We start from the raw sequence: 25,186 nt of genomic DNA, 5'->3' as shown, positions 1-25,186 counted from the left end.
TAAGATTTGTTCTCCAGTCTTTGCCATTAAAAAAAATAATAAAATAAAATAAAAAAATAAAGAAATAAGGTAAGAGGCCACCAAGCCTCCTTTAGGGTTGATGTGAATTATTTAATCCATTAAGGAGACACCACCTGACTTGAAACCCCCATCATGCTTCCTCTTTTTGTAGCATTTTTATCCTACTCTAAACTCAACCTTTCTAATAATCTTTCTCATTATCTCAGGTAGGAAGAGGGGAAGGAAAAAAACCTAATCTTTCTCACTTGTGCCAATACCCCAAACTACAGTCAGTTCAATGAACAGGCTCCATCTGCCTAGAATGCCCTTTAAGAACTGCTCAAATGCAAGCTCAAATGCTGCCTCTTCTGGAAGGTTTCCTTTCTTTCACCCACTTTGAGCCTCTCACTGGTTAATACCAGTATCACCCCATACTCCAATGCTTGCTGGAATGTCTGCTCAAAGCTGGGCTGTGAGTTCATTAGGGACAGCAGGTGTAGCTTATGCACCCTCCCCAGGCTCTGGCAAGGTGTATTAAACACAGCAGATATTCAATACATCTTTGTTGAAGAATGAGTATCAAGACTCATCAGGAGTATGAAAAGCACTTAAGTGCTGGCAGAAACTGGATTGCTTGAAGAGTCTTGGTTAGAGGTTAGTGACATTTCTGATGGAACTGCTACAATAAGGAAGGAAAAAAACCTCAAATGGCCTTCCCAAGCCTTCCCTTCAGCTCTAAATGTAAGATGGTGAACAATTCCTTGCAATTAAGGTAACCACAGAATCCTGCCCTCAGTATTAGCTACCCCAGAAAATAAAATCATACAATTCTGTATTGTTTGATTTTTGTTTTATAATTAGTCATATATTCCTTCTATAATATTTAAACTTTATAACAGCTCAATTTTTTAAAAGGAATCTTTACATTAGTTGCAGGGGGTGCCATGTGGTATTTTCCCCTCCTTACAATTCCCAACAGTCCCCCACAGGAACTGGAATGATGGAAAGGGACACAGACCCTGGGTACCAAACCGAGGTCAGAACCATGAAAGAAGCGAGGTCAGTAAGGGGGGGACAAGCCAGCAGGGTTCTCAGGAGCTGGAGAAGTCAGCAGGGAGAGGAATGGAAGCAGGAAGGGCACAGGGGCAAATCACCTGCAGAGGCTAAGGGGCACCTGGGCCATCCCTGGGGCCAGATCTCCCTCCGATTGGCCGACCTGGGGAGACCTACGAGGAAAATTTAAGGGAGTCAAAACAAAACAGAAGGACCCACTTAGGGAAGGAGGTAGCTACATTCTCAGCACACACTTCGTTTTTTAACTTAGCCTCAAAATGAAAATGGAGGGGCAGAGGACCAAAAGGAACTGTTCAGAAATGCTCTATTAGATTCTGCACTTTGTCAGGTTCTTGGGTGGCTGCTGAGAGCACCATGAAAACCCCAAGGCACTTAGCTTTCACAGTGACACACTGAGCCAAAGCAAGCAAACTCCACCACACAAGAGAAACTATTTCGGGTCTAGCCAGAAACTGAAGAAGCCAATAAGGAAAAGATAGGACATACAGAAAAATACTTCAGTAGAACCAAGACGACATGTTTTTAAAATACTTCACTGAGGCTGAGCACAGTGGCTCACATCTGTAATCCTGGCACTCTGGAAGGCCAAGACGGGAGGATCACCTGAAGCCAGGAGTTTGATACCAGCCAGGCCAACATAGCAAGAACCTGTCTCTACAAAAAACAAAAAAATTAGCTGAGCATGGTGGCACATGCCTATAGGCCCACGTGCTCAGGGGGATCTCTTGAGCCTATGGGTTTGAGTTTGCAGTGAGCTATGATGACACTACTGCACTCCAGCATGGGCAACAAAGACCCTGCCTCAAAAAACAAAAAAAAAAAAACACAACTCATCAATTTTTAAGGAAGTGAAACTATTCTGTAGGACTGCAGTCCCCAACTCCCAGGCCATGGACCAGTACTGGTCCGAGGCCTGTTAGGGTCCAGACTGCAGAGCTCCACCACCCCTCCCACCCTACCTCCTGGTCCGTGGGAAAATTGTCTTCCATGAAACTTGGGGAGGTGGGGTGTGCACACAGGTGAGCGAAACTTCATCCGTATTTACAGCCACTCCCCATCACTTGCATCACCACCTGAGTTCTGCCACCTCCCCCAACCTCCACCAACGTCCAAGGAAAAATCATCTTCCATAAAACCCCATCCCTGGTGCCAAAAAGGTTGGGGACACTATAACAGTGCATACATGTCATTATACATTTGTCAAAACCAATAGAATGTAAAACACCAAGAGTGAGCCCTAAAGTCAACTATGAACTTTGGGGTGATAGTGACATGTCAACAGAGGTTCATCAGCTGTAATGAATGTCCCTCTCTGGTACACGACGTTGACCCGGGGGAGGCTGTGCATGTGTAGGAGCAAGGGGTACATGGGAAATCTAGCATTGTACACTCAATTTTGTTGTGAACCTAAAGCCACTCTTTAAGAGTAGGGCTACTAAAAGTAATAAAGGCCAGCCGCTGCAGTACACTGAGCTCCAGAGACAGCACCAGGGCACCGGAGAGCCAGGCGGGATCGGGCGACTCTGCCTCCTTGTGGAAAATTAACTAAACACAGGCAAAGGACTGATCCTAAGAGGCTGACAGGTAAAGCGCCACACACTTTCTTCATGCCAAAGTGCTGGGAGGAGCACAAGGAGCAGCTCTGACGCTTCCATCAACTTCTCGAAGTTTTCTAAGTGCTCAGAGGGGGAAGACCAGGTCTGCTGAAGAGAAAGGAAAATCTGAAGACAGGGACTGTTAGGAAGGAGAAATCAAAACCTATATGCCGGCCGGGCGCGGTAGCTCACGCCTGTAATCCTAGCACTCTGGGAGGCCGAGGCGGGCGGATTGCTCAAGGTCAGGAGTTCAAAACCAGCCTGAGCGAGACCCCGTCTCTACCATAAAAATAGAAAGAAATTAATTGGCCAACTAATATATATAATATAAAAAATCAGCCGGGCATGGTGGCTCGTGCCTGTAGTCCCAGCTACTCGGGAGGCTGAGGCAGCAGGATTGCTTGAGCCCAGGAGTTTGAGGTTGCTGTGAGCGAGGCTGACGCCACGGCACTCACTCTAGCCTAGGCAAGAAAGCGAGACTCTGTCTCAAAAAAAAAAAAACCTATATGCCTCCTGAAGGGGAAACAAGAAGGTCAAGGATCCCTAAACACCCAAGAGGAGGCCTCCTCGGCCTTTTTCTTGTTCTGAGGATTGCCCAAAAGTCAAAGAGAACAGCGTGGCCTGTCTGCTGGTGACGCTGCGAAGCCACAAGGAGAGACGTGAAATGACCTGCTGCAGATGACAAGCAAGGCTGAGGAAAGATATGAGCAGGACACTGCTGCGTCCCGAGGTAGGAAAGCCTCATGTGGCAGCAAACAAGCAAGAAAAATAAGGAAGAGGAGGAAGATGAAGAGGATGAGGAGAAAGAGGAAGATGAAGAAAATAAAGTTTGTTCTAGCTTTTTTCCTTGTCTATAAAGCATTTAACCCCCCTGCACATAACTCCTTTTAGAGAAAAAAACAGAAACGTAAGGTTGTGTAAAAATAATAACAGCCTTTAGTCCAAGCTACTCAAGAGGCCAAGGCAGGAGCATCAGTTGAGGCCAGGAGTTTAAGACCAGCCCAGGCAACACAGCAAGATCCTGCCTCTAAAATTAACAACGATAATAATAAATGCCCTCATTACTGCAATTAACCCTCAAAGAGCCCATACTTCCAAAAGACATTTAATGCCTACTGTTCTTTACGGAACAGCACACTGCAAAATGGGCCATTTTCACTTTAATTACTAAAATTACCAAAAACAGCAACAAAACAGTTCTTATTTAACTTGCTAAGTCATATAAAGTGTCATCTCGGGATCCTCAAGTTACCTAAAACTCTGTACCTCTTACAGATTAAAGTAACTAAAAGCAAATCACCTAGGTAAAACTCCAAAATCCCTTTCCCAATCAAAATTGGCATTTTAGAACACTTAAGTCATACAAATATTAAAGAAATTTATTTTAGTAACATGATCTCCCAAAATACCCTACCCCTAACACAGCTTTCATTTTCTTATTCTACTTCTGATTGGTCCATGTGTACCCGTTTTATAACCCAGCTGCCATCACAGATGACTAGAATCATGAATTCTGCTTTTTTCGGAGTGAACACTCGGGCCAAGTCCATCCTCTTCCTCTCATTCATAAATGGCACAATAAGGCGCACATTCTGTGTAGCACACACTAACTACCCTACTACTGGTTAACCAAGTTTAAAACTAACATTCAACAGAAAACTCCTGGGTGGTTTTATCCAGTGAAAAACTTCCCACACATATTAGCCTCTCATTCTTATGTAAACCGTACCTTTCTCCAGAGACTGTCCTTCGTTACCAATATACTTTGATGCCATTCCTAGCTAAGACATTCACTCCAGAATTAAGGCCCCACTTCAGGGAGAACTCTATCTTTCCAGACTATTCTCTCCTACCTAGGGGAATTATTGGTCACAAGGCCCAGCTTCTCTGGCAAAGCAAGCAGGGGACTGGCACTGGCCAGAGCCCCATCCCTCTTGCCACATGGGTAGGTCCATGGTTAGAGACACCACCTGAGCCAGGCACCTTCCTAAGAACTTGTGCTGGAGTTATTGAAAAACAGGCCCTCTTTTTCCCACCTGAGGATCACACAAGGAAAGCTGGGTGCTGCTAGTGGCCACCTTTACTACTGGCTAGGGAACACTAGCCTAAGAAGTTGCAGTGCCAGGAGCCCCTATATACCACAGTGCTGGGAGCCAAACCACCATGGCCCTTTCAGTGGTGTGAGCAAATGAATCTCCCTTTTTTCTTGTTTAAACTAGTAGAGATTGTCATTCTCTTGCCTACAACCAAAAAAAGAAGAAGAAAAAAGGCCCTATAACACAGTAAGTACCCAACAAAGAGTCTACAACACCAGTCAGGGCATGCCATCCACCCTGCACAATACCAAACCAGCAGCGTACAAAGCAGCCCCACAGGAACCCGCCTGGATTACAATGAATGCTTGTTTGGTTTAATTAACCCAAAGACTTCAACTCTGATTTTTACAGGTGTAACCAAAGATAAGATGTTTAAAGACAACATCCTTGTTTAATGCTGCTATCCAACTCACTGGAAAGTCACTTTCTGACCCACTTCAGGAATGGCATCCACTAAACTGCATAAGAGATTAAGAGTCAAAATGAAGTACATATTAGACATGCGGAGCTCTGACATACGATTTGTCTAATCTTTTTAAAAAGAAACTCAACCAGGCACAGTAGTTCGAACCTATAATCTCAGCATTTGGGGAGGCCGAGGCAAGAGGACTGCTTGAGGCCTGGAGTTTGAGACCAGCCTGGGCAACATACCAAGATGTCCTCTCTATAAAAGTAAGAAAAATTAGCTGAGTGTGGTGGCGCGAACCTATAGTCTCAGCCATTTGAAAGCCTGATCCGAGATGATCACTTGAGCCCAGGAGTTTAAGGCTGCAGTGAGCTATGATCACACCACTGTATTCCAGCCTGGGCAAGAACATGACCCTGTCTCAAAATAAATAAATAAAAAGAAACTCATCTAAGAAATTACAAGCTGCTCTTGACTTACAGACAACCAGCTCACAAACTGTTCCCACTGACAGATTAGCCACCCACAGGGCCCTTCCCACCCCACCCAGCTACCCCACGGCCAATGCTGTTGCCATGTGGACACTCTGGGATGCAGAGTTCAGAGCAGAACTCATGCACTGGCAGGTAAGGCTAGGTGGGGTGGCCAGCTGCGATAAGATGTGAGATGGAGATCAGAATTGCAACCTCCTCCCTTTCCAATCACCACCCTCTACAGAATGATCATGCCCGCCCATCCCCATGTTGCTAACAGCCATAGATGACCTGATTAATCAAACATCAGCCTCAGTCCCTATCCTGGACTCTTCCCCAAGCTCCAGAACTATATACATATCCACTTGTTCATTTCCTCCACCTACATACAGTCCACTTACCTGAAATATGATTCCCTCTTGTAGGATGGTCTTCTGTGCTAGTCATTCACCCACACCCTCAGGCCAGAACCCTGGAGGCTAGCCCAGGACTCCGCCTCCCTCCCTCACCATCCTCAGGGAAGTTGCCACCTCCTACCCACCCGGCCACTGATGCCTTGGCTCAGTCCTGCGGAGTAAGCTCTCACTTGGGCAACAGCAATGCTGAGGAACCAGCCTCCTCCCTCTCTAGTCCAAACACCAAACTGTCAAAACCCTAAACTGGTATCCTTCTGCCACTTCAAACTCTCCCAGGAATTTCATATCACCTAGTAGGCTAAAGCCCAAACCCCTCAGCACAGGCTTTTGGGTGAATGACCAGGTAGTCTAGTCCAGGACTAGATATGATATAACCAGATATGATCTGGTCCCAGGCTATTTCTTCAACTTCAAGTCTCTTGTTCTCCGTCCTTCCCCTTTAAGTCCAGCAAAATTGCATTCCTTGTACTTTTCCAAACACTCCATGCTATTTAAAGACTCTATGCTTTTGAACATTCCAATCTGTCTGGATGCCCTCTGCCTTTAAACAAAATTCTTCTTCTAGAACAGAACTCAGGCATCGTTTCCTTTATTAATATTCAGGCTGCCACCTCTGGATATTTAATTACTCCTTCTCCTGCGCCTCATACCTCTATAAATGCATTTATCTCACTGAAACATATGTTACACATGGGCCTCTGCTACTAGATGCTGAGCTCCTTGAAGACAGAGTTATTAGTTTTTTTGTCTGTGATTTTTTTTTCTTTTTCTGAGACAGAGTCTTGCTCTGTCACCCAGGCTAGAGTGCTGTGGCACGAGTCTAGCTCACTGCAAACTCAAGCAATCCTCCTGCCTCAGCCTCCCAAGTAGCTGGAACTACAGGCATGCACCACCATATCCAGCTAATTTTTACTATTTTTTAGTAAAGATAGGGTCTCACTCCAACTCAGGCTGGTCTCAAACTCCTGAGCTCAAGTGATCCTCCTGCCTCAGCCTCCTGGAGTGCTATTACAGGCATAAGGCACTGTGCCCAGCAAGCTATTAGTTATCTAATCCTGATGCCAGCCTGTATGAGACAAGTGACAGATGCCTTCTCAACTTAAACACCATCTCCTGTATCCTATGCTGCCTGGTTCTACCCATCAATTATCTGTTTAGAGCAACACACATCTTTGCTACTCATAATTAAGAGGGACTACTATTTTTATAAACTATTACAGTATGAATACTTTCCCAACATCTAGCTAATCAATTTCAAAAGGAGGAATCCAGTTTCCCCTGGGATGCCCAAGGGGAGGGAGTAGAGGAATGTGGTCAACACGAGTGCCATACTGTGTCAGGAGAGCACTAAAGGATGGAAAGGGGTACTGTCACAGTAAGGTCCAGCACAGCCCAAAACACCAATCTGAATCACCCAGAAGCAGTGCATGGGGCCAGTCTTGCGCCCAGAAACAAAGAAAATTCCTTCTCCAACCCTAACACAACTAGCCCCCTGCCTTCAGAACCAGGAGCTTAATTCTTATGATTATAGCTCCCTTAGACTGTGGGCAAAGTCTAAGCCTAGCCTCACAACTTAATGCTGCTTATAAACCAATTTCTGTAAGAAAACACACTAGACTTATAACCAAAAAATTTACAAATGAAATCTGGAGTGCATTTGGGAACTGCTCATATTTTAAACTTTATGTCTGACATATGAAAAATTTTGCTTTTGTTTGCATCCTACTGTAACGATGGTGGCTGGGGAAATCAATTACAATAAAAATATTAATATATCCCTTACTAACTTTTCCATCTTATAAAATACTATTAGGTAGATGCCACAGAGTCTACACTTCAGTTTTTGAGCTTAAAAGAGAAAAGATCTATGACATTTCCTCTTTTTTATTCTATCCAAGTTTTAACTTAGTTAAATCACTGAAGACAATCATACAAGAAAGGAAAATGTGAAGAAAGAAAAAATGGGTTCTAGAAAAATTGAGTAGCACTGAATTATCATATGAAAGCCTTAAATTTCTCAAGTTTCACACACACAAAAAAAAAACCAGTAGTAGTAAAGGTCTGTATCCCTTGTCCAAAATTCCAAAATCAAAAGTCTGAAAACCAACAGTTCTTCTAACTCCTTTGGAGGTGAGATCTAAACTAATCTGAAACCCTGCGGCAGCAAACCCTGTAATGACCAGGGCTGCTCAGTTTTGGTGCTAACAGGCACCTGCCTCGTTGCTCCAGCCCCAGGGCTGCCACGCGTAGCCAGGCGTCCAGTCTTCACTGCTGTTCAACGCGCCTGCTAAATATCACCCCTCGCTCACTTATGCACCTTGTACAAGATGAAAAACTTATACAAGGAATGTATTGTTTCCATGACGATTGCCCTGCCACTCAAAATGCACACACCATGACACCATTAGAAAGTAGACAGGTCTTCTTGTAGGGGTGAATGTTCACTCAGACCAGTGATTTTAACTCACAATATTGGCACTTCTGCAAATTTTCACGTCATCTAAAACTTTTAGTTAAATCAAAAAGACTAAAAAAGGAACACAAAATATAAAAGCTATTAGAATATTATCATACATTTAACAAATATTCATCTGCAGGACAGTTAAAAATACAATTCAGCTAGGCCAAATTCTAGCTTCCCCAGGCCTGTGCATTCCGTTCAAAGTCACCCTGAGCCTAGAGACAGCCAGGAAAGCAGAGTGGTTCTGTTGTCTTGAGTTAATGCTCGCTGGCACTCGAGAGTGCTCGCTCCCTCGCTCGCTCTCTCACGCGCGCGCACACACACACAGCGTGTGTGGGCCCCAATCTACATGTAATGACCCATGTTTGGAACACAACTGGGCACGGGGTGAGGAGCCTGGCATGAACGTGTAGTGCCACTCGGCGAGCAGTCACTCATCAGTGCACGCAGAGCAATTCACCGCATAAAACTCACTAAACACAGTACTTTCCAACAGCACTGCTGGGGGAGGGAGGAGGAGAAATAATTTTTTTCTTTGTCCAAAGGCAAAAGTAAGCAACAAGGTTATTCTTTCTAATCAGCAGAGCCGAACAGGAATGTGTTTCTGGCTGGATCTCTTCTGTCCTAACAAGCCATGCCTTCTATTAAAGGAGGCTCGGAAGCTGGTCAGAACAGTAGAATAATCACCATGAACACCGTATGGAAATGTGGGATGACATTTATGATGCAATTCGGAATGGAAAACAATATAAAAAGTGCAGCTACAATATGACTGCAAGTACTAAAAGATATCTGTGTACACAGATGACTGGAAAACACAAAATAGAAAACAACTATATTAAAGTACTGGGATTATAGATGCTTTTGCTTTAAAAATAATTTAATGGGGATGGAGTGAGGGTACTTTTCTGGAGGAGGGGTTCCCATTTCCGCACCAATCTCCAATTCCCCATTTCACATTATTCTTTAATAGACTATTCACAGACAACAGGGCCAGGGTAGGAAATGGGCTCCCACGCTGAGATAAGCAACTGCAGGCCCTTCCGTTGGTTTTCAAAGGGCCTATCACAATTCCTCCAACAGAAACGAACAGAATTATCACCACTCTGATACGAAAAGATGAAAGAAGAGAAGAATCATTTTCGTGGAATTTCAAAAACACCCTTATTTGATTGCCATAGCTAATATATTAAGAAATCATCTATACAACAGGCCATGTATAAAAATACCGAGCATTTTATCATTTTTTAAAAGGCTTAAAATCACCTTATCATCTTTAAAAGGCTTAAAATACTTTATCATCTTAAGTAACTTTCCACCCCAATTATTTTTCAGGATACTAAGAGTAAACGTTCCTCTTGGAAACACAAAGAAAGATAATTTCTGATCAGGAGTGCTATGACACAGGCTTATTTTAGGTTTCTTACTGATAAAGTAATTTTATGATGCAGAAAAAATAACACGTTTTGTATGAATACATATATGTGTACATACACGTACATATGGAGGGGAGCTTCTCAGGCCTACTCTCAAGGAACCATTTGTTCTGCATAAACAGTAGCACATCTAAGAAGAAGGAGTCAGGTTACTGGGGAAACTGCTTGAACTATGTGATCTCTTTAAAATATAACTCTGCTTCATGCCTCCAGGGAAAAGAAATTCCATTCCACAATATCCACAGGCTGGTACCAATGGCCCCAGGTCAATTTGAGGAGTGTGTACTGAGACTACCGATCCTCCTAGATGGGCACACTTCAATCCTATCCTCGGTATTTATTCTTCAGAGATAAATACAGGCAGTCTGTGGAACCAGGCCAGGAAATGGAAGCAGTTTCACTTCACGTAAGATAACGTAGAGGAAGGCAATCTGAATGACTCAAACTGTTTTTCTGAAAGACTTTAGACTTGTCCTTAACAAAGAGCCCGAACCTCATATCTACCCCTTCCTGACACAGTCAATCCTCTCAGTCTGTATACTGTGCTGTTTACCCTTATATTTGAAAAAACCATATAAAACATTTTTCGAATCCCTCATGTAATGAACTGTAACAAACCTCAGAAAAATTACAATGCACTGAAAGCAAAACTCAAGGCCAAAATAAACCCAGAACCCTCAAATAAAAGAGTGTCATAAGATCAAAGTCTGACCAATTCCAATACGCACCAATAAAAGCCTGCATTATTAAAAGGGGAGGAGGCTAATACAGAAATATGGATCATTTCTGAACTAAAAGTCAAATTGATTATTTACCAGTATCTCCCAATGCTCACAGGAACCTGCGTCCCAGCACCTGGAGCGAGGAGCTAGGTGGACGACACAGACCTTCCTCCCAAGGTCTTCCCTTCAATCACGGAGGGAAAAGGCAACGTAAGTACTAATCGCTTACGAGGGCTTCCTAGGCAAAGGAACCTGGGGGTGGTGAGTCCGGGAATCCTGCAGTGGCTGAGCAGGGGGAGAGGCAGGTTCAAAGATCCAGGAATAGCTCACTCAGGGGAGAGGTGTTGAAGAGATGATACTGGCTATTAACTAAGGCGCTGAGTTTTAGACTGGCATTTATATTTGATCAGGAAGTACCAGGAAGCCACCAAGCAGGGAATGACATGATAAAAACACTGAAGGCCCTAATAAATCTTACAATTTAAAAGCCTAGTCAACTCCCTACGTCAGACAGTGGTTCCAGTCAATCTTCTGAAATACAAGCACTGATTTTCAAGTGAGCTGCTTCGCAAATGGGCAAGGCAATAGTGTGCTCCCCTATACAGTGGGGAGCAACATTTAGGGATTCTTTTCAATTCCCCAGTGCAAAGTTCTCAAAGTATGGTCCTCAAGCCAGCAACACACCTGGAAACTTGTTAGAAATCAAAACTCCATCTCTGACCTCCAGAATCAGAAACCTGGAGGGAGAGCCTAGCAGTCTGCATTTCATCAAGCCTCCAACTGACGCTGATAAATGTTAAAGTTGGAAAACCTCTGCCTCAGATTATTGGGTACTTTTTCAGTTACTACTTCACAGTTCAAAACAACACAATCTGCTCAATACCTGAAAGGCAATCAGCAGGGGCCAGTCAAGGGCTCCAGTCCCACACTAAGGAGGCCCTAAGAGCCCAGAGAGAATGGAGATAAAGGAATAGAGAAAACATCTTATGTCCAAGTCACCTCCCCCAACACCCACAATCCTAAACTCCAGGAAGCCGGTTAAAAATAATACAGGAACAAGTTTCCTGATCTAGAGGAATCAGCAGACTGCGCGGCAGTGAGACCCCGATGGTCGGCAGCTTCCTCCGCTACAGGGCAAGGCTGTGGGTGTGGGGCCGGGGACAGAAAGCACCTCACCCCTGCATGCATGGGGACACCACCACCAAGAAGGCAGCATCGGGCACAGGACCCACAAGGTCGCAAACCACCCTAGCTGCCCACGTGCCATTCACAGAGCATCCGGCAGCCAGAAGCCCCCAAAGCAAAGATGACTTTTTCTCAAAAAAAAAAAAAAGAAAAAAAAAAAACCATTAAAAATACAACATGAACATGCTCTTCTTCAATAGTAGAGAGGAAAAAATACTGGAAAAAAAAGTGCCCAAAACACCTCCAGTTAGCAGCCCTGAACTCGGATGGCTTCAGAGGCCTAGGTACAATTTGATCCTCGGGGAAACAGGTGCCTGTGGGGGCGTGGTGGAAGGAATCGACAATGCCTGCAAGAAAGGCAGGTTGGGGAAGGAAAAGCACACACATGATGGCACCACAGTCAGGACTCCAGTCCCTGTAACACTGTGCCCAGCCTTCCTGAGGGGAGTGCAATAAAATCAGTCCCGCTCCTACAAGGCTGCCCACTAAGGGCAGCAAATGCTAAAGGTTTCTACGTTCCACACTGACATAAATTCAGCAGCGCCAAAGGCACATTTACTTTTCCCACCTATCCATCGCAGTTAACACACAGTGAAGCCGATAGGAAAAGCAATCTCTATGGGTAGGAACTCTGAAGAAGTGAGTAATTCTTTGTACTTACAATCTTTTTCTTTTTCAATGACCTTTCAAGAAATGTTTGGTAGGGTGAAACTGCATCAAACTCATGAAAGAAATGTTCAAACAATACCTGTCTTCACCAGGAGTTCAGGTGGCAGTTTAACAGCTTTGAATTCACCACACCGAAGATGGTTTCAAAGTTCTATGAAATAAAAGTGGCCTAAAATAACTGCTGGCCAAGGCCTGGTCCCCAAGTTCTAGACTAATTTTTCATTTGTAACCAATGGTTTCCCGCTGTAAATTTCTACCCAAGAAAGCACTGCTCTGTTCTTAAGCTTTAAGAACAGCTTTAAGGCAATAGCCCAACGAGCAGCTTTCTCTATTCAGAAATGTACCCCTGGCATCACTCATTCATGCCTTATGTGCCGTGCATGCATAGCGCAGCTCCCCTGGTGTTATGCATTCATTTTCACTGACGTGTTGTGTATGTACCGCACAGCTCTGTGCTGTCCCCATGCCCTGGCCCACAAACACAGCTGCTCCTCATTCCCAAACCCACCTTGCACAATCAGCTGACACGCAGCAAACCAGATCCACCACGCAAGTGCCTGGGCCAGCTTGAGCACTCAACACCTGCTGCACAGCTGTGTCCTGTCCTGCACCGACCACCAGGGAACCTGCACCCGAATGACGCTACCCTGGCCTTCCAAGCAGCAGAGACTCAATTCTGGACCATAGGTTCAGCCCCTACGGCATCAACAACTTAAGCAAGCATTTCTCCAAAGAAATCCTATGGAACTCCCCTGAAATGCTCTGTGCCCACAGGATCTTGGGACCAAAAGATAAGAGAAACGAGAAAATCAGGTTCTCAATTCAACTTATGGGGCTGGAGGTCACTGACTGGCAGAGAGCTGGAAAAATAAGCCTATGTTTATACTGCTGTTTATTTACAGAGAGAAAATAAAACGCAAAATCACATGATGAAGAGAACAAAGGCTCAGGAGTCCTTCTCCACCCCAGCACGGGCAGCAGTCAGTCCTATGACCTTGGGGTCCCTTCCCCAGCCTGACCCTGCATCCACGCACCTACAGTTGAAGGACAGTGACTTGGAGGAAGGGTGTACGCTGAGGACAGCATCTACTTGAAGCAATCCTGAAATCACAATAGGTTTTTCTTAAAAATCTAAAAGTCTCCACATACTTGACAGGGAGAGAAGACAACAACAATGAAATTTCAGAAGCTGGAAAGTAGGTGGTGGAACAAAGAGGAGGGTGAGGAAAGATAAATCTAAACTAGAGGTGGAGAAAAGCAGAGATCAACTGAATTCACAGCGCCAAATCCCCGAAACTCAGGAACTGGCATGCCAGGTATTACTACCTAGGCAGAGGATGTGGAGTGGAGAAGTGGGTAGAAGCCAGATCGCCTGCCCCGCTCTGCACAGCCAGGCTCCCCTAAGTCATGGAAAGGATTGAAAGGTGTTCTCTATTGTCTATGGCCATACTGCTCTGAATGGGCCCGATCTTGTCTGAAAATGTACTCTCCACAAAGGAAGGAAAACTTGAGGGTTTCCAGACCAGGCAGCGGCAGACAGCAGTTGGGGGCAGAGGCAGCACACGGAAATAAACCCGGGGGGGGGGGGGGATGAGGCTACACATACTGCACTTGCAGCCAGTCCCTTTCCTCCATGCGGAGCTCAGGTGGGCATGGGGTTTCTGGCAAGAGAAGGAAGAAGCAATAGCCCAAGAGGTGTACCACAGTGAGGACAAGAACCGGTCCAGACAGGAGCAAGCCAGAGGCTCAAGGAAAGGCTTCCTCAGGCAGGTGAGACAGATAAAATGCTACAAGAAACAGACCCAAGCCATTCCCACTGTCCTGTCCAGCACGAATGCCTGGCAATGAGCACTATGTTGATGAAAGCCCATTTGAGGGCTGGCATTTCCAACTAGCTTGGTGGCCCCCACTCTTAAATATTAGTGGACATTCAAGGGTGGCCTCTACCATAAAAAAAGAGAGACCAAACTCAACAAAGGGGAAAAATGGGGCCTTGGTTAGAGGAAGAGGAAGAGAATCCTGTTCAAGAGATAGCGGATATTTCAACCAAAATTTTTAAAAAAGGACACTATAACAAAGCATCAGAGAACCAAAACAAGCTCTTAGAATTTAAAAAACAGGAGCAGAAATGAAATATTCACTGGAAGAGTTGCAAAAGTTGAGACAATCACCCAGAATACCAAATAAAAGAGACAAAGAGATGAAAAGTAGCTTTAAAAATGTAAGAATAATTGAGGACTGGCCCAGAAGGTCCACCATCAAGTAATATAGAGTTTCAGCAAGAAAGAACATAAAAAAATCAAGGAGCGGGAATCAAAGGAAAAAATCCAACAACAAAGACCTGAGTTGCCCAACTGAAAGGGCTACCAAGTATCTGTCACAAGAATGAAAACAGACCCACACCAAGACACATCACTGAGAAAGTTCAGAACACAAGTAAAAACTTCAGATCCCCTTAGGTTCCAGAAAAACAAAACAGCTTGTGTTTTGTTCCCAGGCGAAGAACAGAACCCAGTTCTGGTGCGGCACTGCATCTTCAACAGTGGAATTGCCGCTAAAACTCAGTGGGGAAATGCCTTCAAAATTCTGGAGGAAAAGCATGCCCACCCTACAATTTTACACGCCAAAGTATCAACGGAAGGGGAAGGGAAAAGAAATTTTGAAAAGACTGTCTCCCATGTACCCTATTCACAGGCACTGCAAGAGACACATGCCCTACCAGCATCATAGCATAAACCAAGAAAGACGACAAGACATACAGAAACAGGACATTCAACACAGGAGCAAAAGGAATGCAGAGGACAAAGGCAAGGGAAGATAGGAGGATGGGAGAAGTGCACAGGGCAGGAAGACGAGCATTCCAGACCCAAACAGGGCACAGACTCAAGGAAGAGGAACTTCTCCAAGGAGAAGAAGCGCACACATTGCTCCACCTAAACTTCCTAAGACAAGGGTGCAACAACTGAAAAGTTTTGAAAAGTCTGAGGTCCAAAAGAGATCTGAGAAGTAATCATGGCTTGCTACTGATGGCTGGGCTGTGGAGGCCCTGTGCAGTCACATCAATCAATGTCCACGGCACACACTGATCTAACCAAAGTGACGACACACAGAGAGAGAGAGAGAGAGAGAGAGAGAGAGAGAGAGAGAGAGAGAGAGAGAGAGGGAGGGAGGGAGGGAGGGAGGGAGGGAAGAGGAGAACATGTGTGAGGGAAGGAAGCAAGCACAAGAGAATTGAATCCTCATCTGCAAAGTCCAAAGTCTATAAATAATGCCTGAAACCAAGGGAAAAAAAGCAGCGATTGTTAAATGTTTTCCATAAACTAAAAAGTAACAACAACAAAAACTCATGGAGGAAAGATCAAAGGTGCTGCCTTTGGGGATTAAGAAATGGAGAGAAGTGGCTAGTAACTGCTGTCTTTCCCAACAAACCTTACCAAACTAACCCATATATATTTTTTCAGATAGAAACTAAACAATATCCTAAGTAATTAAAAACAAAACAAAGAATGTGGACCCATAAGTCCTTTTTAAATCTTAGCTTCTAAAATTCTCTTTAAAAACAAGAAGAGGCTCACGCCTCTAATCCCAACACTTTTGAGACAGGAGGACTGCTTGAGGCCAGGAGCCCAACACCAGCCTGAGTAAGAGCAAGACCCCATCTCTACTAAAAACAGAAAAATTAGCCAAGCATGGACGTGGGCAGCTGTGGTCCCAGCTACTCCAGAGGCTTAGGTAGGAGGATCACTTGAGCCCAGGAGTTGGAGGTTGCAGTGAGCTAGGCTGGCACCACTGCACTCTACCCCAGGCAGACAGAGTTAAACCCTGTCTCAAAAAAAAAAAAAAAAGAAAGAGACTTAAAATAGGAAGATAACCCCAGCTACATATTTACATATTTGGTATGCATTAATACATAACTTGAAATTTTCCCACAATTTATTCATACCAATAGGGTGCCGAACAGGAAGTTTCTTTTGCTTACCAAGAAACACAACGGAAGGTCTCTCGAGTCAACAATGTCCTTCCCTGGGTGCACATAACCCACAATTGCCAATGCTTCATGTTTTGTAACAAGCAAAGGTACATCTCATTTTACTTCTCATTATCTAAACCTGGGAAACCAGGGAGCCATTTAAGACCAGGAAACTCCATATTCATCCCCAGGAGTCAGGTGTTCCCCCCCACCCAAGCATGTAGCCCTGAGATTTTTAATAATTTCCACTGCAAAAACATGACTTATGGGAAATGACTGCTACAAAGTGGTCCAAGGACAGTGACTGGTTCTCCTCGGCAACGGAGGGATAACACAGTGCGACAATCTATTTCCCGCACTCGACCCAGCGACAAGATTCCCCTAGTGACAATCACGCTGCACTAAGGCCTCAAAAGCCACAGAGGGTGGACCGGGTGTGGTCCACTTCCTGAAGGTACAGAGTTTCCAAATGGGGCACTCTAAATCACAGGAGCAATAGCCCAATAAAGAGCTGACTGGCATGTTTGTTTCTCAAGAGCCCAGCACACTCCTGGACTCTGGCTTTACAGGAAGCAGTCATCCCCACAGCAACTCCTCATACTGCATGTTGTACCAAGGTCCTCAAAAAAAACTACTGTCAAACTGAAAATCAGTGTCAACCTGCAGCAGATGAGGAAGCTCAGCTCCATGCATTAGAACAGTGGCTCAACACAGAGCATCAAAATCACAGAAGGGGACAAGAAAGCAACACTGCCACTTGCCCAACTGCTCTGTGCAGGGACACTGTGCCCCATCAGCAATCCGGAATACCTAATGTGTCTGACCAACTCCTACATCACTTGGTTCTATGCGAAATGCTATCAGGAACAGCCCCAAATCTGGGATTAGAACCAAAATGTCCTGGACTTCTTCAAAAGGTTTTTAACTTCAGTTTTAAAAAACTTTCTGACACTCCCACCCACCCTTCCACCCCCACCCCCACAACACACAATCCAAAAGAAAACACTTTTTTCAAGCAAAACAAATTCTTACCACTGTTACATTGTGGTGATAGAGAAGAGGGAACATGAAGTACTGAAATAGGTACTTTTTAAAACTTGCTTAGGCAACTAACTGTAACAGAAGAATACCTCTATTTTCCTCATTACTCTTCAGCATTGCAGTAAAAAGGGTCACAAAGCAAAGGGGATGGAAGGGATAAAACATTCCCTGAGACCTCAAATCACCAAGGCTTGAGTGAACCCTGCCAAGAAGTCCACCTTGGCCATCCTGCCAACACCTGGGCTTCCTACACTTAACTACCCCGGGCTTCCTCTTGCCTCAAGTGTTCAGATGCCTTCTAAGGGTGCACCCAGCACCTCCCCAGAATCCAACCCCTTCCACTTTCTCCCACTACCTACCCTGAGAAAGCAGGAGTCCTAAAGAACATGACACTTACCTGCTAAAAGCTGTGCCATTTGTCCTGCTGCCTGCACACCAAGGCCTGGGGCCCCACTGCCTGTCAGTGGGTCTGGCCCACCAGAACCTGCCTCCTGCTTACCAACCATCACGGTTGCTCACTGCGACCTTCCTGGGGCACAGGCAGTGCAGCATTTCCCTCAAGGTGCTCACAGATATTCTGATTGTGCAGGGCAATCAGAATCAGATGGTCCATGCACCAACCTTCCCCCAGGATGCAGACGGCAACAGGGTGAACACAGGCAGGCACCTCCCAAAGCAGCAGGAAACAAGGAAACAAACTATGGAAATGTGACACTAACAAGAAAAAGTACAAGAGCACATAAGCCACAATTAAATGCAGCTGTCCTCTGCTTGTTTCATCTCCCAGACTTCCAGAGCGCACAGGGTTCCTTAGGGTGAGGCAAGCTCTTGAGAAGAGCACCCAATATGCCCAAACTGGCCATCAAACACCCTTCTCACTAGCCCAGTACGAAGGGGCATTCTCAACAAAGGTCTGTTTCTCCAAGCAGCTAGAAAAACAAAAAGGAAGGCACAGGGCAGGATGATTTAACAAGCTGAAACTTTCTCTAAATTGTCTGCACTTTCGAATATGAGAATATCTTAAATTTACAACTTCAAAATTAACCAGGCCCTGTAATACATGTGACTTATCTAATTCATTATTTTTTCAAACTGTAGGTCATGAACCAGCGGGCTGTGAAATCAATTTAGTATTGCAACCAGCTCCTCTTTTTTTTAAATAAAATAGATCACCACAGTACATCACAAGTACAGGTTGAGCATCCCTAATCCAAAATGCTCCACAATTTGAAACATTTTGAGCGTTAGCCTGATGCTCAAAGGAAATGCTCATTAAAGCGTTTCTCATGTTCAACCGATAAGTACATAATGCAAGTACTCAAAAATCAAAAAAAAAAAAAAAAAAAAATCCAAAACACTTCTGGTCCTAACCATTCTGGATAAGGGACACTCAACCCGTAGTAAGAATTAGTATTGGCTCCTGAAACATGTTTCTGGTCCTGATGTAAAATACATTTACTTTCCAGAAAAGCTGAAAAGTGATTGATAAGATTCTGAAACAGAAATTGATAAACCAAAATCTTGCTCTTTTTGAATCACAATGTATGCAAACTCAAATAGGATGAGCACTCCAGCCTCCAAAGCTTTTCTTTTAATCTTAATTGAGTAAAACCAAAATGTTAAAGAGTACTTATAGTCACATAGCCTAATTTCTTTATGTTTATTTGTAGTTACCACATTCAGTTCATGATTTCTATTTTTCCCCCTTATGGTAAGATAAAATTCAGGTTTGGGAAGAAAAAAGGAAAGGCCCCAGCAATCTTTATTAAACACTTATTTAAAATAGTAACCCATTCAGATTTACAGCCATCAACCCCTCACCTAGGACCTGGCACAGGAATGTTCAATAATGGCTGCTGACTGAATAAATATCAATCTTATATTTCTAACTTCTTCAGCAAATCCAATTTCCAATGAAATAAACTTTCATGTTTGGAAAAGTAACAATAAAACAATACAGCACGGTACCTAGGAGTATGGTCTTGAATGCAGGGAAGACCTGTTTCCAATCACAAATTTTCCATATAACATACTATCTTACTTTGGTCAGTTCAATTAGACTTCCTTGGTTTCCACATCTATAAAGTGGCATAAATAATACCCATTCCTCAAACGGTGCCAGTAAGAATCAAGAAGCATAAAAATGATTTGCCAGACATTGAAAAATGGTGTTTATACTAACATATTCGCTCACTGGCTCACTGTTATTTTTTAAGCATTCTTGCCTAGGCTGCCTTAATTCACTTTGCCATCTTTCGAAATTTTTAAGCCAACTCCTTTTATGTGCAGGTCAGGAGGTAAGGAAAAAAAAGAAGGGATACTAGGCCTACCAAGGGCAGAGCACAAAAAAGATTCATGCTTTTCTACTCCCTTTTTATCACGTAACAGTCAAAAGCAGGTGTGCTCTTAATTTAATCCTCAGCAGCAACTCTTAGGGAAGCCTCCCAGGGCAGTAGCAGCTGCTAAGCTAAGTCCAAGTAAAAAGTAAATGTGTTTGTTGTTTTTCTTTTCTGGGGGGAAAGGGAAGGGAAAGGAATGTTCCTTCCCAAATGACACACTAAAAACTGTCATCATACAGTTTGTAGATGTACTTAACTACAGGAATGACTGTCAGAAGCCACATTTGCACCTCTAAAACTACAAGAGCTGGAAGTTTGGTCTTTCCTACTGAGAAAAATGTATCATCTTTTATAGTAAGAAAGCAAAATAAAAACAATTTCCAGGTAGTTCCCATATACCGCCACCTAGGAAATACATTTGGGAGGCAAAGTTATTAAGGAAATTTATCTTCTTTTCCCAAGAATTTTGATCCACTCTTTAAAAAAAAAAAATAATGACAAAAAAAAAGGTTAAGAGACAGATGTCACCTGGTGACCACCTGATACTGACTTCACAGCACCAGCCAGAGGGGTTTTAAGTACCTTTTCAAACTGATTCCCTTTTCACAAAGGCCAAGTACCTAAGTGAGGTATTTGTGCTATATTACAACCTGATTAACACAGTACAAAAGTCAAAGTAAAGGAAATATCGATTAAATGTATTTTTCTCTATTATTACAAGAGGCCCTTCTTGCTCTACTGGTCAGAACTTCTTTTTTACCCAGTTCACTCTGACCTACATGCCTCTAAATTCAAACCAAAGCAAGAGCTTTAGGAAATACCAAGAAACCACATCTGATTTTTTTTTACCTAGTGATCTGCAGAAGCTTAGGTTTTAAATGCATGTTAAATTCAAAGCTCTTTAAAATAGATTCAACAAAAAAATATTCTTCAAGCATCTACTCAGTTACATTAAGATACTAACTTTATTAAAAAAACAAACTTGGGCTAGAATTCTAGCTGCCATTAAAGTAGTAACTTTGAGTTCTTATTTTTCTAGATGTCAAACTTGAAAAATGAAATCCAGTTTTCGTTGTACGGTTTTAAAAAAGAAGGGAATGATCTCCGGAAAAGAGGGGGAGAGACTCCTAAAAGCCCAGATGCAGGCACTGCTCTGTCCTCAAAACAGAGGGAAGGAGCCTGCTGACACCTATAAAACAACCAATGATCCACTTGGATACTTTCAGTTTTCTCAAAACTCTTATGTTCACTCTCTTAGCTGAACTGTTTGGAAAAGCAAAACTTTAATAACAAACTGCACCGTGAGATTTTAATTCTCATCACTTTGTCACCATGTATGCGCTTACAAACATTGCAAGTTAGGCAAAGGTGGTGGTTTTACTCTTCAAAGAGCTTTTAAAAACAGTCCCGGATGGCGAAAAACTTTAAAGCGTTCATGTCCATTTGAAATTCAACTCCTCCCCCCAAGCCCCCCAAAAAGTCACTGGTAGGCCAAGACGCCATAAAGTATCGACGGAGGGGTTTACTGCCAAGGAACTCATCTAAATCGAACCAAGTCGCAAAGTGAAAGTCCAGTGTCCCGGTACCGGGTGGGTCGGCCTCGGCTCGAGACACCCGAGCACACCCTGTCCGGTGGATTCCTTCTTCCAGAAGGTTTACGAGCTCGCACTTTCCCCTGGGCCGGCAGCAGAACGAGAGGCTCCTCACAAACGCGCTGCCAGTGGAACTCGCAGCTACACCTTCCTCCACCCCGCCCTGCCTGCTCCGCCCGGGCCGACCCAGGGCGCGCTCCCCGCCGCCCGCCGCCCGCCCTACACTGGCCGGCGCGGGGGGGCGGCCTGGGGGAGCGTCCTGGAGGGCCCCGCCGCCCCGGCCGCACGCAGGGCCCAGGCTCCGAGCGGGGCCTCCAAGGGCATTTCTCCCCATCAATGCTCCCCGGGGACAGGGCCGACGCCAGGCCTGCAGCTCGGGAGGAGTTGGGGGCGAGGAGGGCGAGGCGCCCGCACCCCCGCATCCGGACCCAGGCCGCGGTCCCCACGGCCGCGCCACACACACAGCCCCCAGACCCCGGCCGCCGGAGCGGGCAGGAAGCCTGGGGACGCGGAACTCGACCCCCGGCTCCGCGGGGAGCGAGGCTGCGGCGCGACCCCGGAAGGGTGAGCGTGGGGGGGGCGTGTTTACACCGCCAAGTTGCCCGCTTCCGCCCCGGCCCGCGCATCCCTCCCGCGGCGGCCCGCTCCTGCCTACCTGCATGCCGGGCAGGCCCGACTGCACCGGGGAGTGAGCCATGGCGCTCGGGACGGCCACTTCCTGGGACGGGACGGCCGGGCCGCGGCGATCCGCGCGGGCGACGAGGCCCGCGGGCCGCGCGCAGCCGTCGGCGGCGGGGCCGGCCGGAGCCCGAGGCCACCCCAGTCCCCGCGGGTCCCGGCCGGGCGGCGGTGCTCAGCGGCGGGCGGCGGGCCGCGTCTCCATGCACGGCGCCGGGGAGGGGCAGCGGGGGGCGCGGGGCCTCGCGCGAACTGCCGCCGCTGCTGCTCAGCGGGAGCCGGGCGGCCTGGGCCCGATCGCGCTGGCCGCCTGGAGCCGGAGTGGGCGCGCACAGCCGGCCGAGCCCGCGAGCGCCGCGCGCGCCCCGCCCCGGCCCGGCCCCCGCGCCCGCCCCCGCGGCCCGGCCGGGGACCCCGCCCCGCGCTTCCGGGAGGGGGAGGGGCGGCGGCCGCCCGGGAGCCCTAGGCCGCAGCCGCCGCCTGCCGGGCGGGCCGGGGTCGCAGCGGCTCCCGCAGGCGCTCCGGCGCCCCCGCGGTCGGCGCGGCCGGGACGGAGGGGCCTCCGCCGGGGCGGGCGCGCGGCGTGGGGAGGAGGGACCGCGTCCAGCCGGGGCTTGGCCGCGTGCCCGCCGGGCCGGCTCGGCGCCGAGGCGAGCCCGGCTGCGGGGGTGCGGTGGGCACCGACTCCTGCTCTGCCGGCTCCCACCGGCCGCGGAGCAGGCCCGCGCCCCTCCACCGGCCCCCGGGCGAGGGCGCTGGGCCGCCTCCCGAGGGCAGGGGCTGGGGCCGGGTCGGGGGGCCTCGGGAGGCGGGACTGCGCCCGGCGGGGCCTCAGCCTGGGCCTGTTCCAGAAGACCGGGCGGAGCTTCTTCGGTGTCTGGCTGAAGTTTCCAACCAGCCCAAGAAGGAAACTGAAAGGGGAGAGGCCGAGAGAGCGATTAGTTCCTAGCGCGTTTGCTACTGAAAACAGCCCGCTTGGACAGCTCGGCGCTGGAAACTTAGCTAAGAAGTGAGGAGGCTGGACCCCACGGTCTCCCGGCTCCGCACCGAGTCGGAGCGGCCGCTCACGAGAGGGGCAAGGGCCGAGAGTCGAAGGAAGCCGCGTCTAGACCTTTATTTACCCCCGTCCCCTTCCTCTCCACTGGCTTCAAAAGCCCCAAGCCGGCTCAGAGCTCCAGTTGTCTCCTCTTTTTAGCCATCTCTGCAACGACAGAGGAGAGAAGTAAGGGGGGATTGAGTCAGTGTGCCTCCAGGAAGCATTTTATTTATGATGGCAAACAGAGCAGCAGCCCATGATTCAGAGTCGCTGCTCCTCAAATTGTGGGGACCCTGGCACCTCATTCATGCCCCTGGACACCCATTTTGCGCCATGTCTGTGCGAGGTTAGGTGTACAAAGTGAACAAGAGCTCGCAGACTACTGGAATAGACTCTAAAAGGCCTTCGGGGAGATAAGGAGTGTTTATTCTCTGAGGTGTCAGTGTATTCCAAGAACTTCAGTTCCCTTGGGGACTTTGTATCAGACAAGGAGTAGGATGCTAAAACTTAATCCCTTCTTTCTTACCCTTTGGAAATATGCACGTTTTTCCTCGAGTCTTCCGGAGTACTTTAGGCATACCTTCATGGTTGTCACTGGTACACTGATGACTTAATTAAGAAGCTCTGCCACCCCTAAGTAGTACTGCAAAGAGAATACGGCGAATACAAAGCTAAGAAAAGTATGAACCTTGATACCCAAGAGCTTACAATCTTGTATAATTTTTTGTGTGCCTAAGTCATGGGTACATAAAGAGATGAATAGCAAAACAAGCAAGAACATGAATCTTTAAAATGTTCATACTCTTTAACCCAGGAATCCTACCTAAAGTAACATACCCTAAGGAAACAACCAAAAAGTGCGTAAGAGTGTATATAAAAAGATGTAATGAAGTGATATCGTGGGAAAATGGTGGGAAAACTGAGAACAGCTGAAAAGTCTAACAGATTAAGTAAATAATAGCGTGTTCACAGTGAGTACTATAGTCATTTAAAATGATGTATTTCAATATTTAGTAATGTAAAAAATTTGTTCATTATGAAAAAATGAAAGGTATAATATATATAGTCTGCTCTCAAGCTACCTTATATATATGAAGAGATACATATTTATCTGCAGTCATGCATCACCTAACAATGGGCTACATCCTGAGAAATGCTTCCTTAGGAGAGTCTGTCATTGTGGGAATGTCATAGTATACTTACACACACCTGGATGGGGTAGCCTACTACATACCTAGGCTAAATGGGATAGTCTGTTGCTCCTGGGCTACAAACCTGTACGGCATGTGACTGTACTGAATATTGTAGGCAGTTGCGAATTAATGGTAAGTATTTGTGTATCTAAATATACGAATAGTATTCCAGTCTTACAGGACTTCATCATATATTCGTTTCATTGTTGACTGAAACGTTGTTACACAACACATAAGTGCTTATAACTTTATGTGTGTATGTGTAAATACAGAAAAGCCTAGAAGTATATATACTAAGATTTAGGAGTGGCTATCCCTGGAATTAAATGTGATTTTCTTCAGTCACTGATCAAAGTCAGTGGAGACCATCATGCTAGGAGGTACTCTCCTAGGGTCAGCAGGGTCTGGCCAATAACATGGCACCAAGATAAGGAGGAAGAAATAGGACAAATGAGCAGAAATGTTTGGGAGCATTACCCCAAATCTCCCATTTGAGGAGATTACCAGATCTGAGGCATTACCATAGGAAAAGCTCAGAGAAACCACTTTATAGTGGGCTTATTCCCAACAAATAAGCTATAGGGGATGGGGGACAATGGACCATAATATTCTGAGTATAAAAAAATAATCAGAATCTCATTTTGTATCCCAAGGTTAGTGAGGCTAGGAACTTGTAGATTACAGCAGGATGTAACTTATCTGGACACGGTGACTTGCACATGTTAGCTGGTCTGTTTCCCTGTACCCATTTATCTCCTCACCACAACTGACTTTCATTTCCTTCTTTGACCATATTCCTACCAT

The 25,186-nt window shown here is 46.0% G+C and overlaps 1 protein-coding gene across 1 annotated transcript in view; it reads right to left on the bottom strand.

Annotated features, from left to right (window-relative positions):
- Window positions 1-22,502, bottom strand: part of STK24 (serine/threonine kinase 24) — a 109,608-nt gene extending 87,106 nt beyond the window's left edge. The window contains exon 1 of the mRNA XM_020290263.2: window positions 22,131-22,502. Coding sequence (XP_020145852.2) covers window positions 22,131-22,172 — 42 coding nt within the window. The 5' untranslated portion in view covers window positions 22,173-22,502. The remainder of the gene's footprint in view (window positions 1-22,130) is intronic.
- Between the last annotated feature and the right edge of the window lie 2,684 nt (window positions 22,503-25,186).

The sequence above is a fragment of the Microcebus murinus genome, chromosome 13, assembly GCF_040939455.1.
Source record: "Microcebus murinus isolate Inina chromosome 13, M.murinus_Inina_mat1.0, whole genome shotgun sequence".
Classification (NCBI taxonomy): Eukaryota; Metazoa; Chordata; class Mammalia; order Primates; family Cheirogaleidae; genus Microcebus; species Microcebus murinus.
Note: the sequence above shows the minus strand (reverse complement) of the source record. Positions and strands in the feature narration are given on the sequence as shown.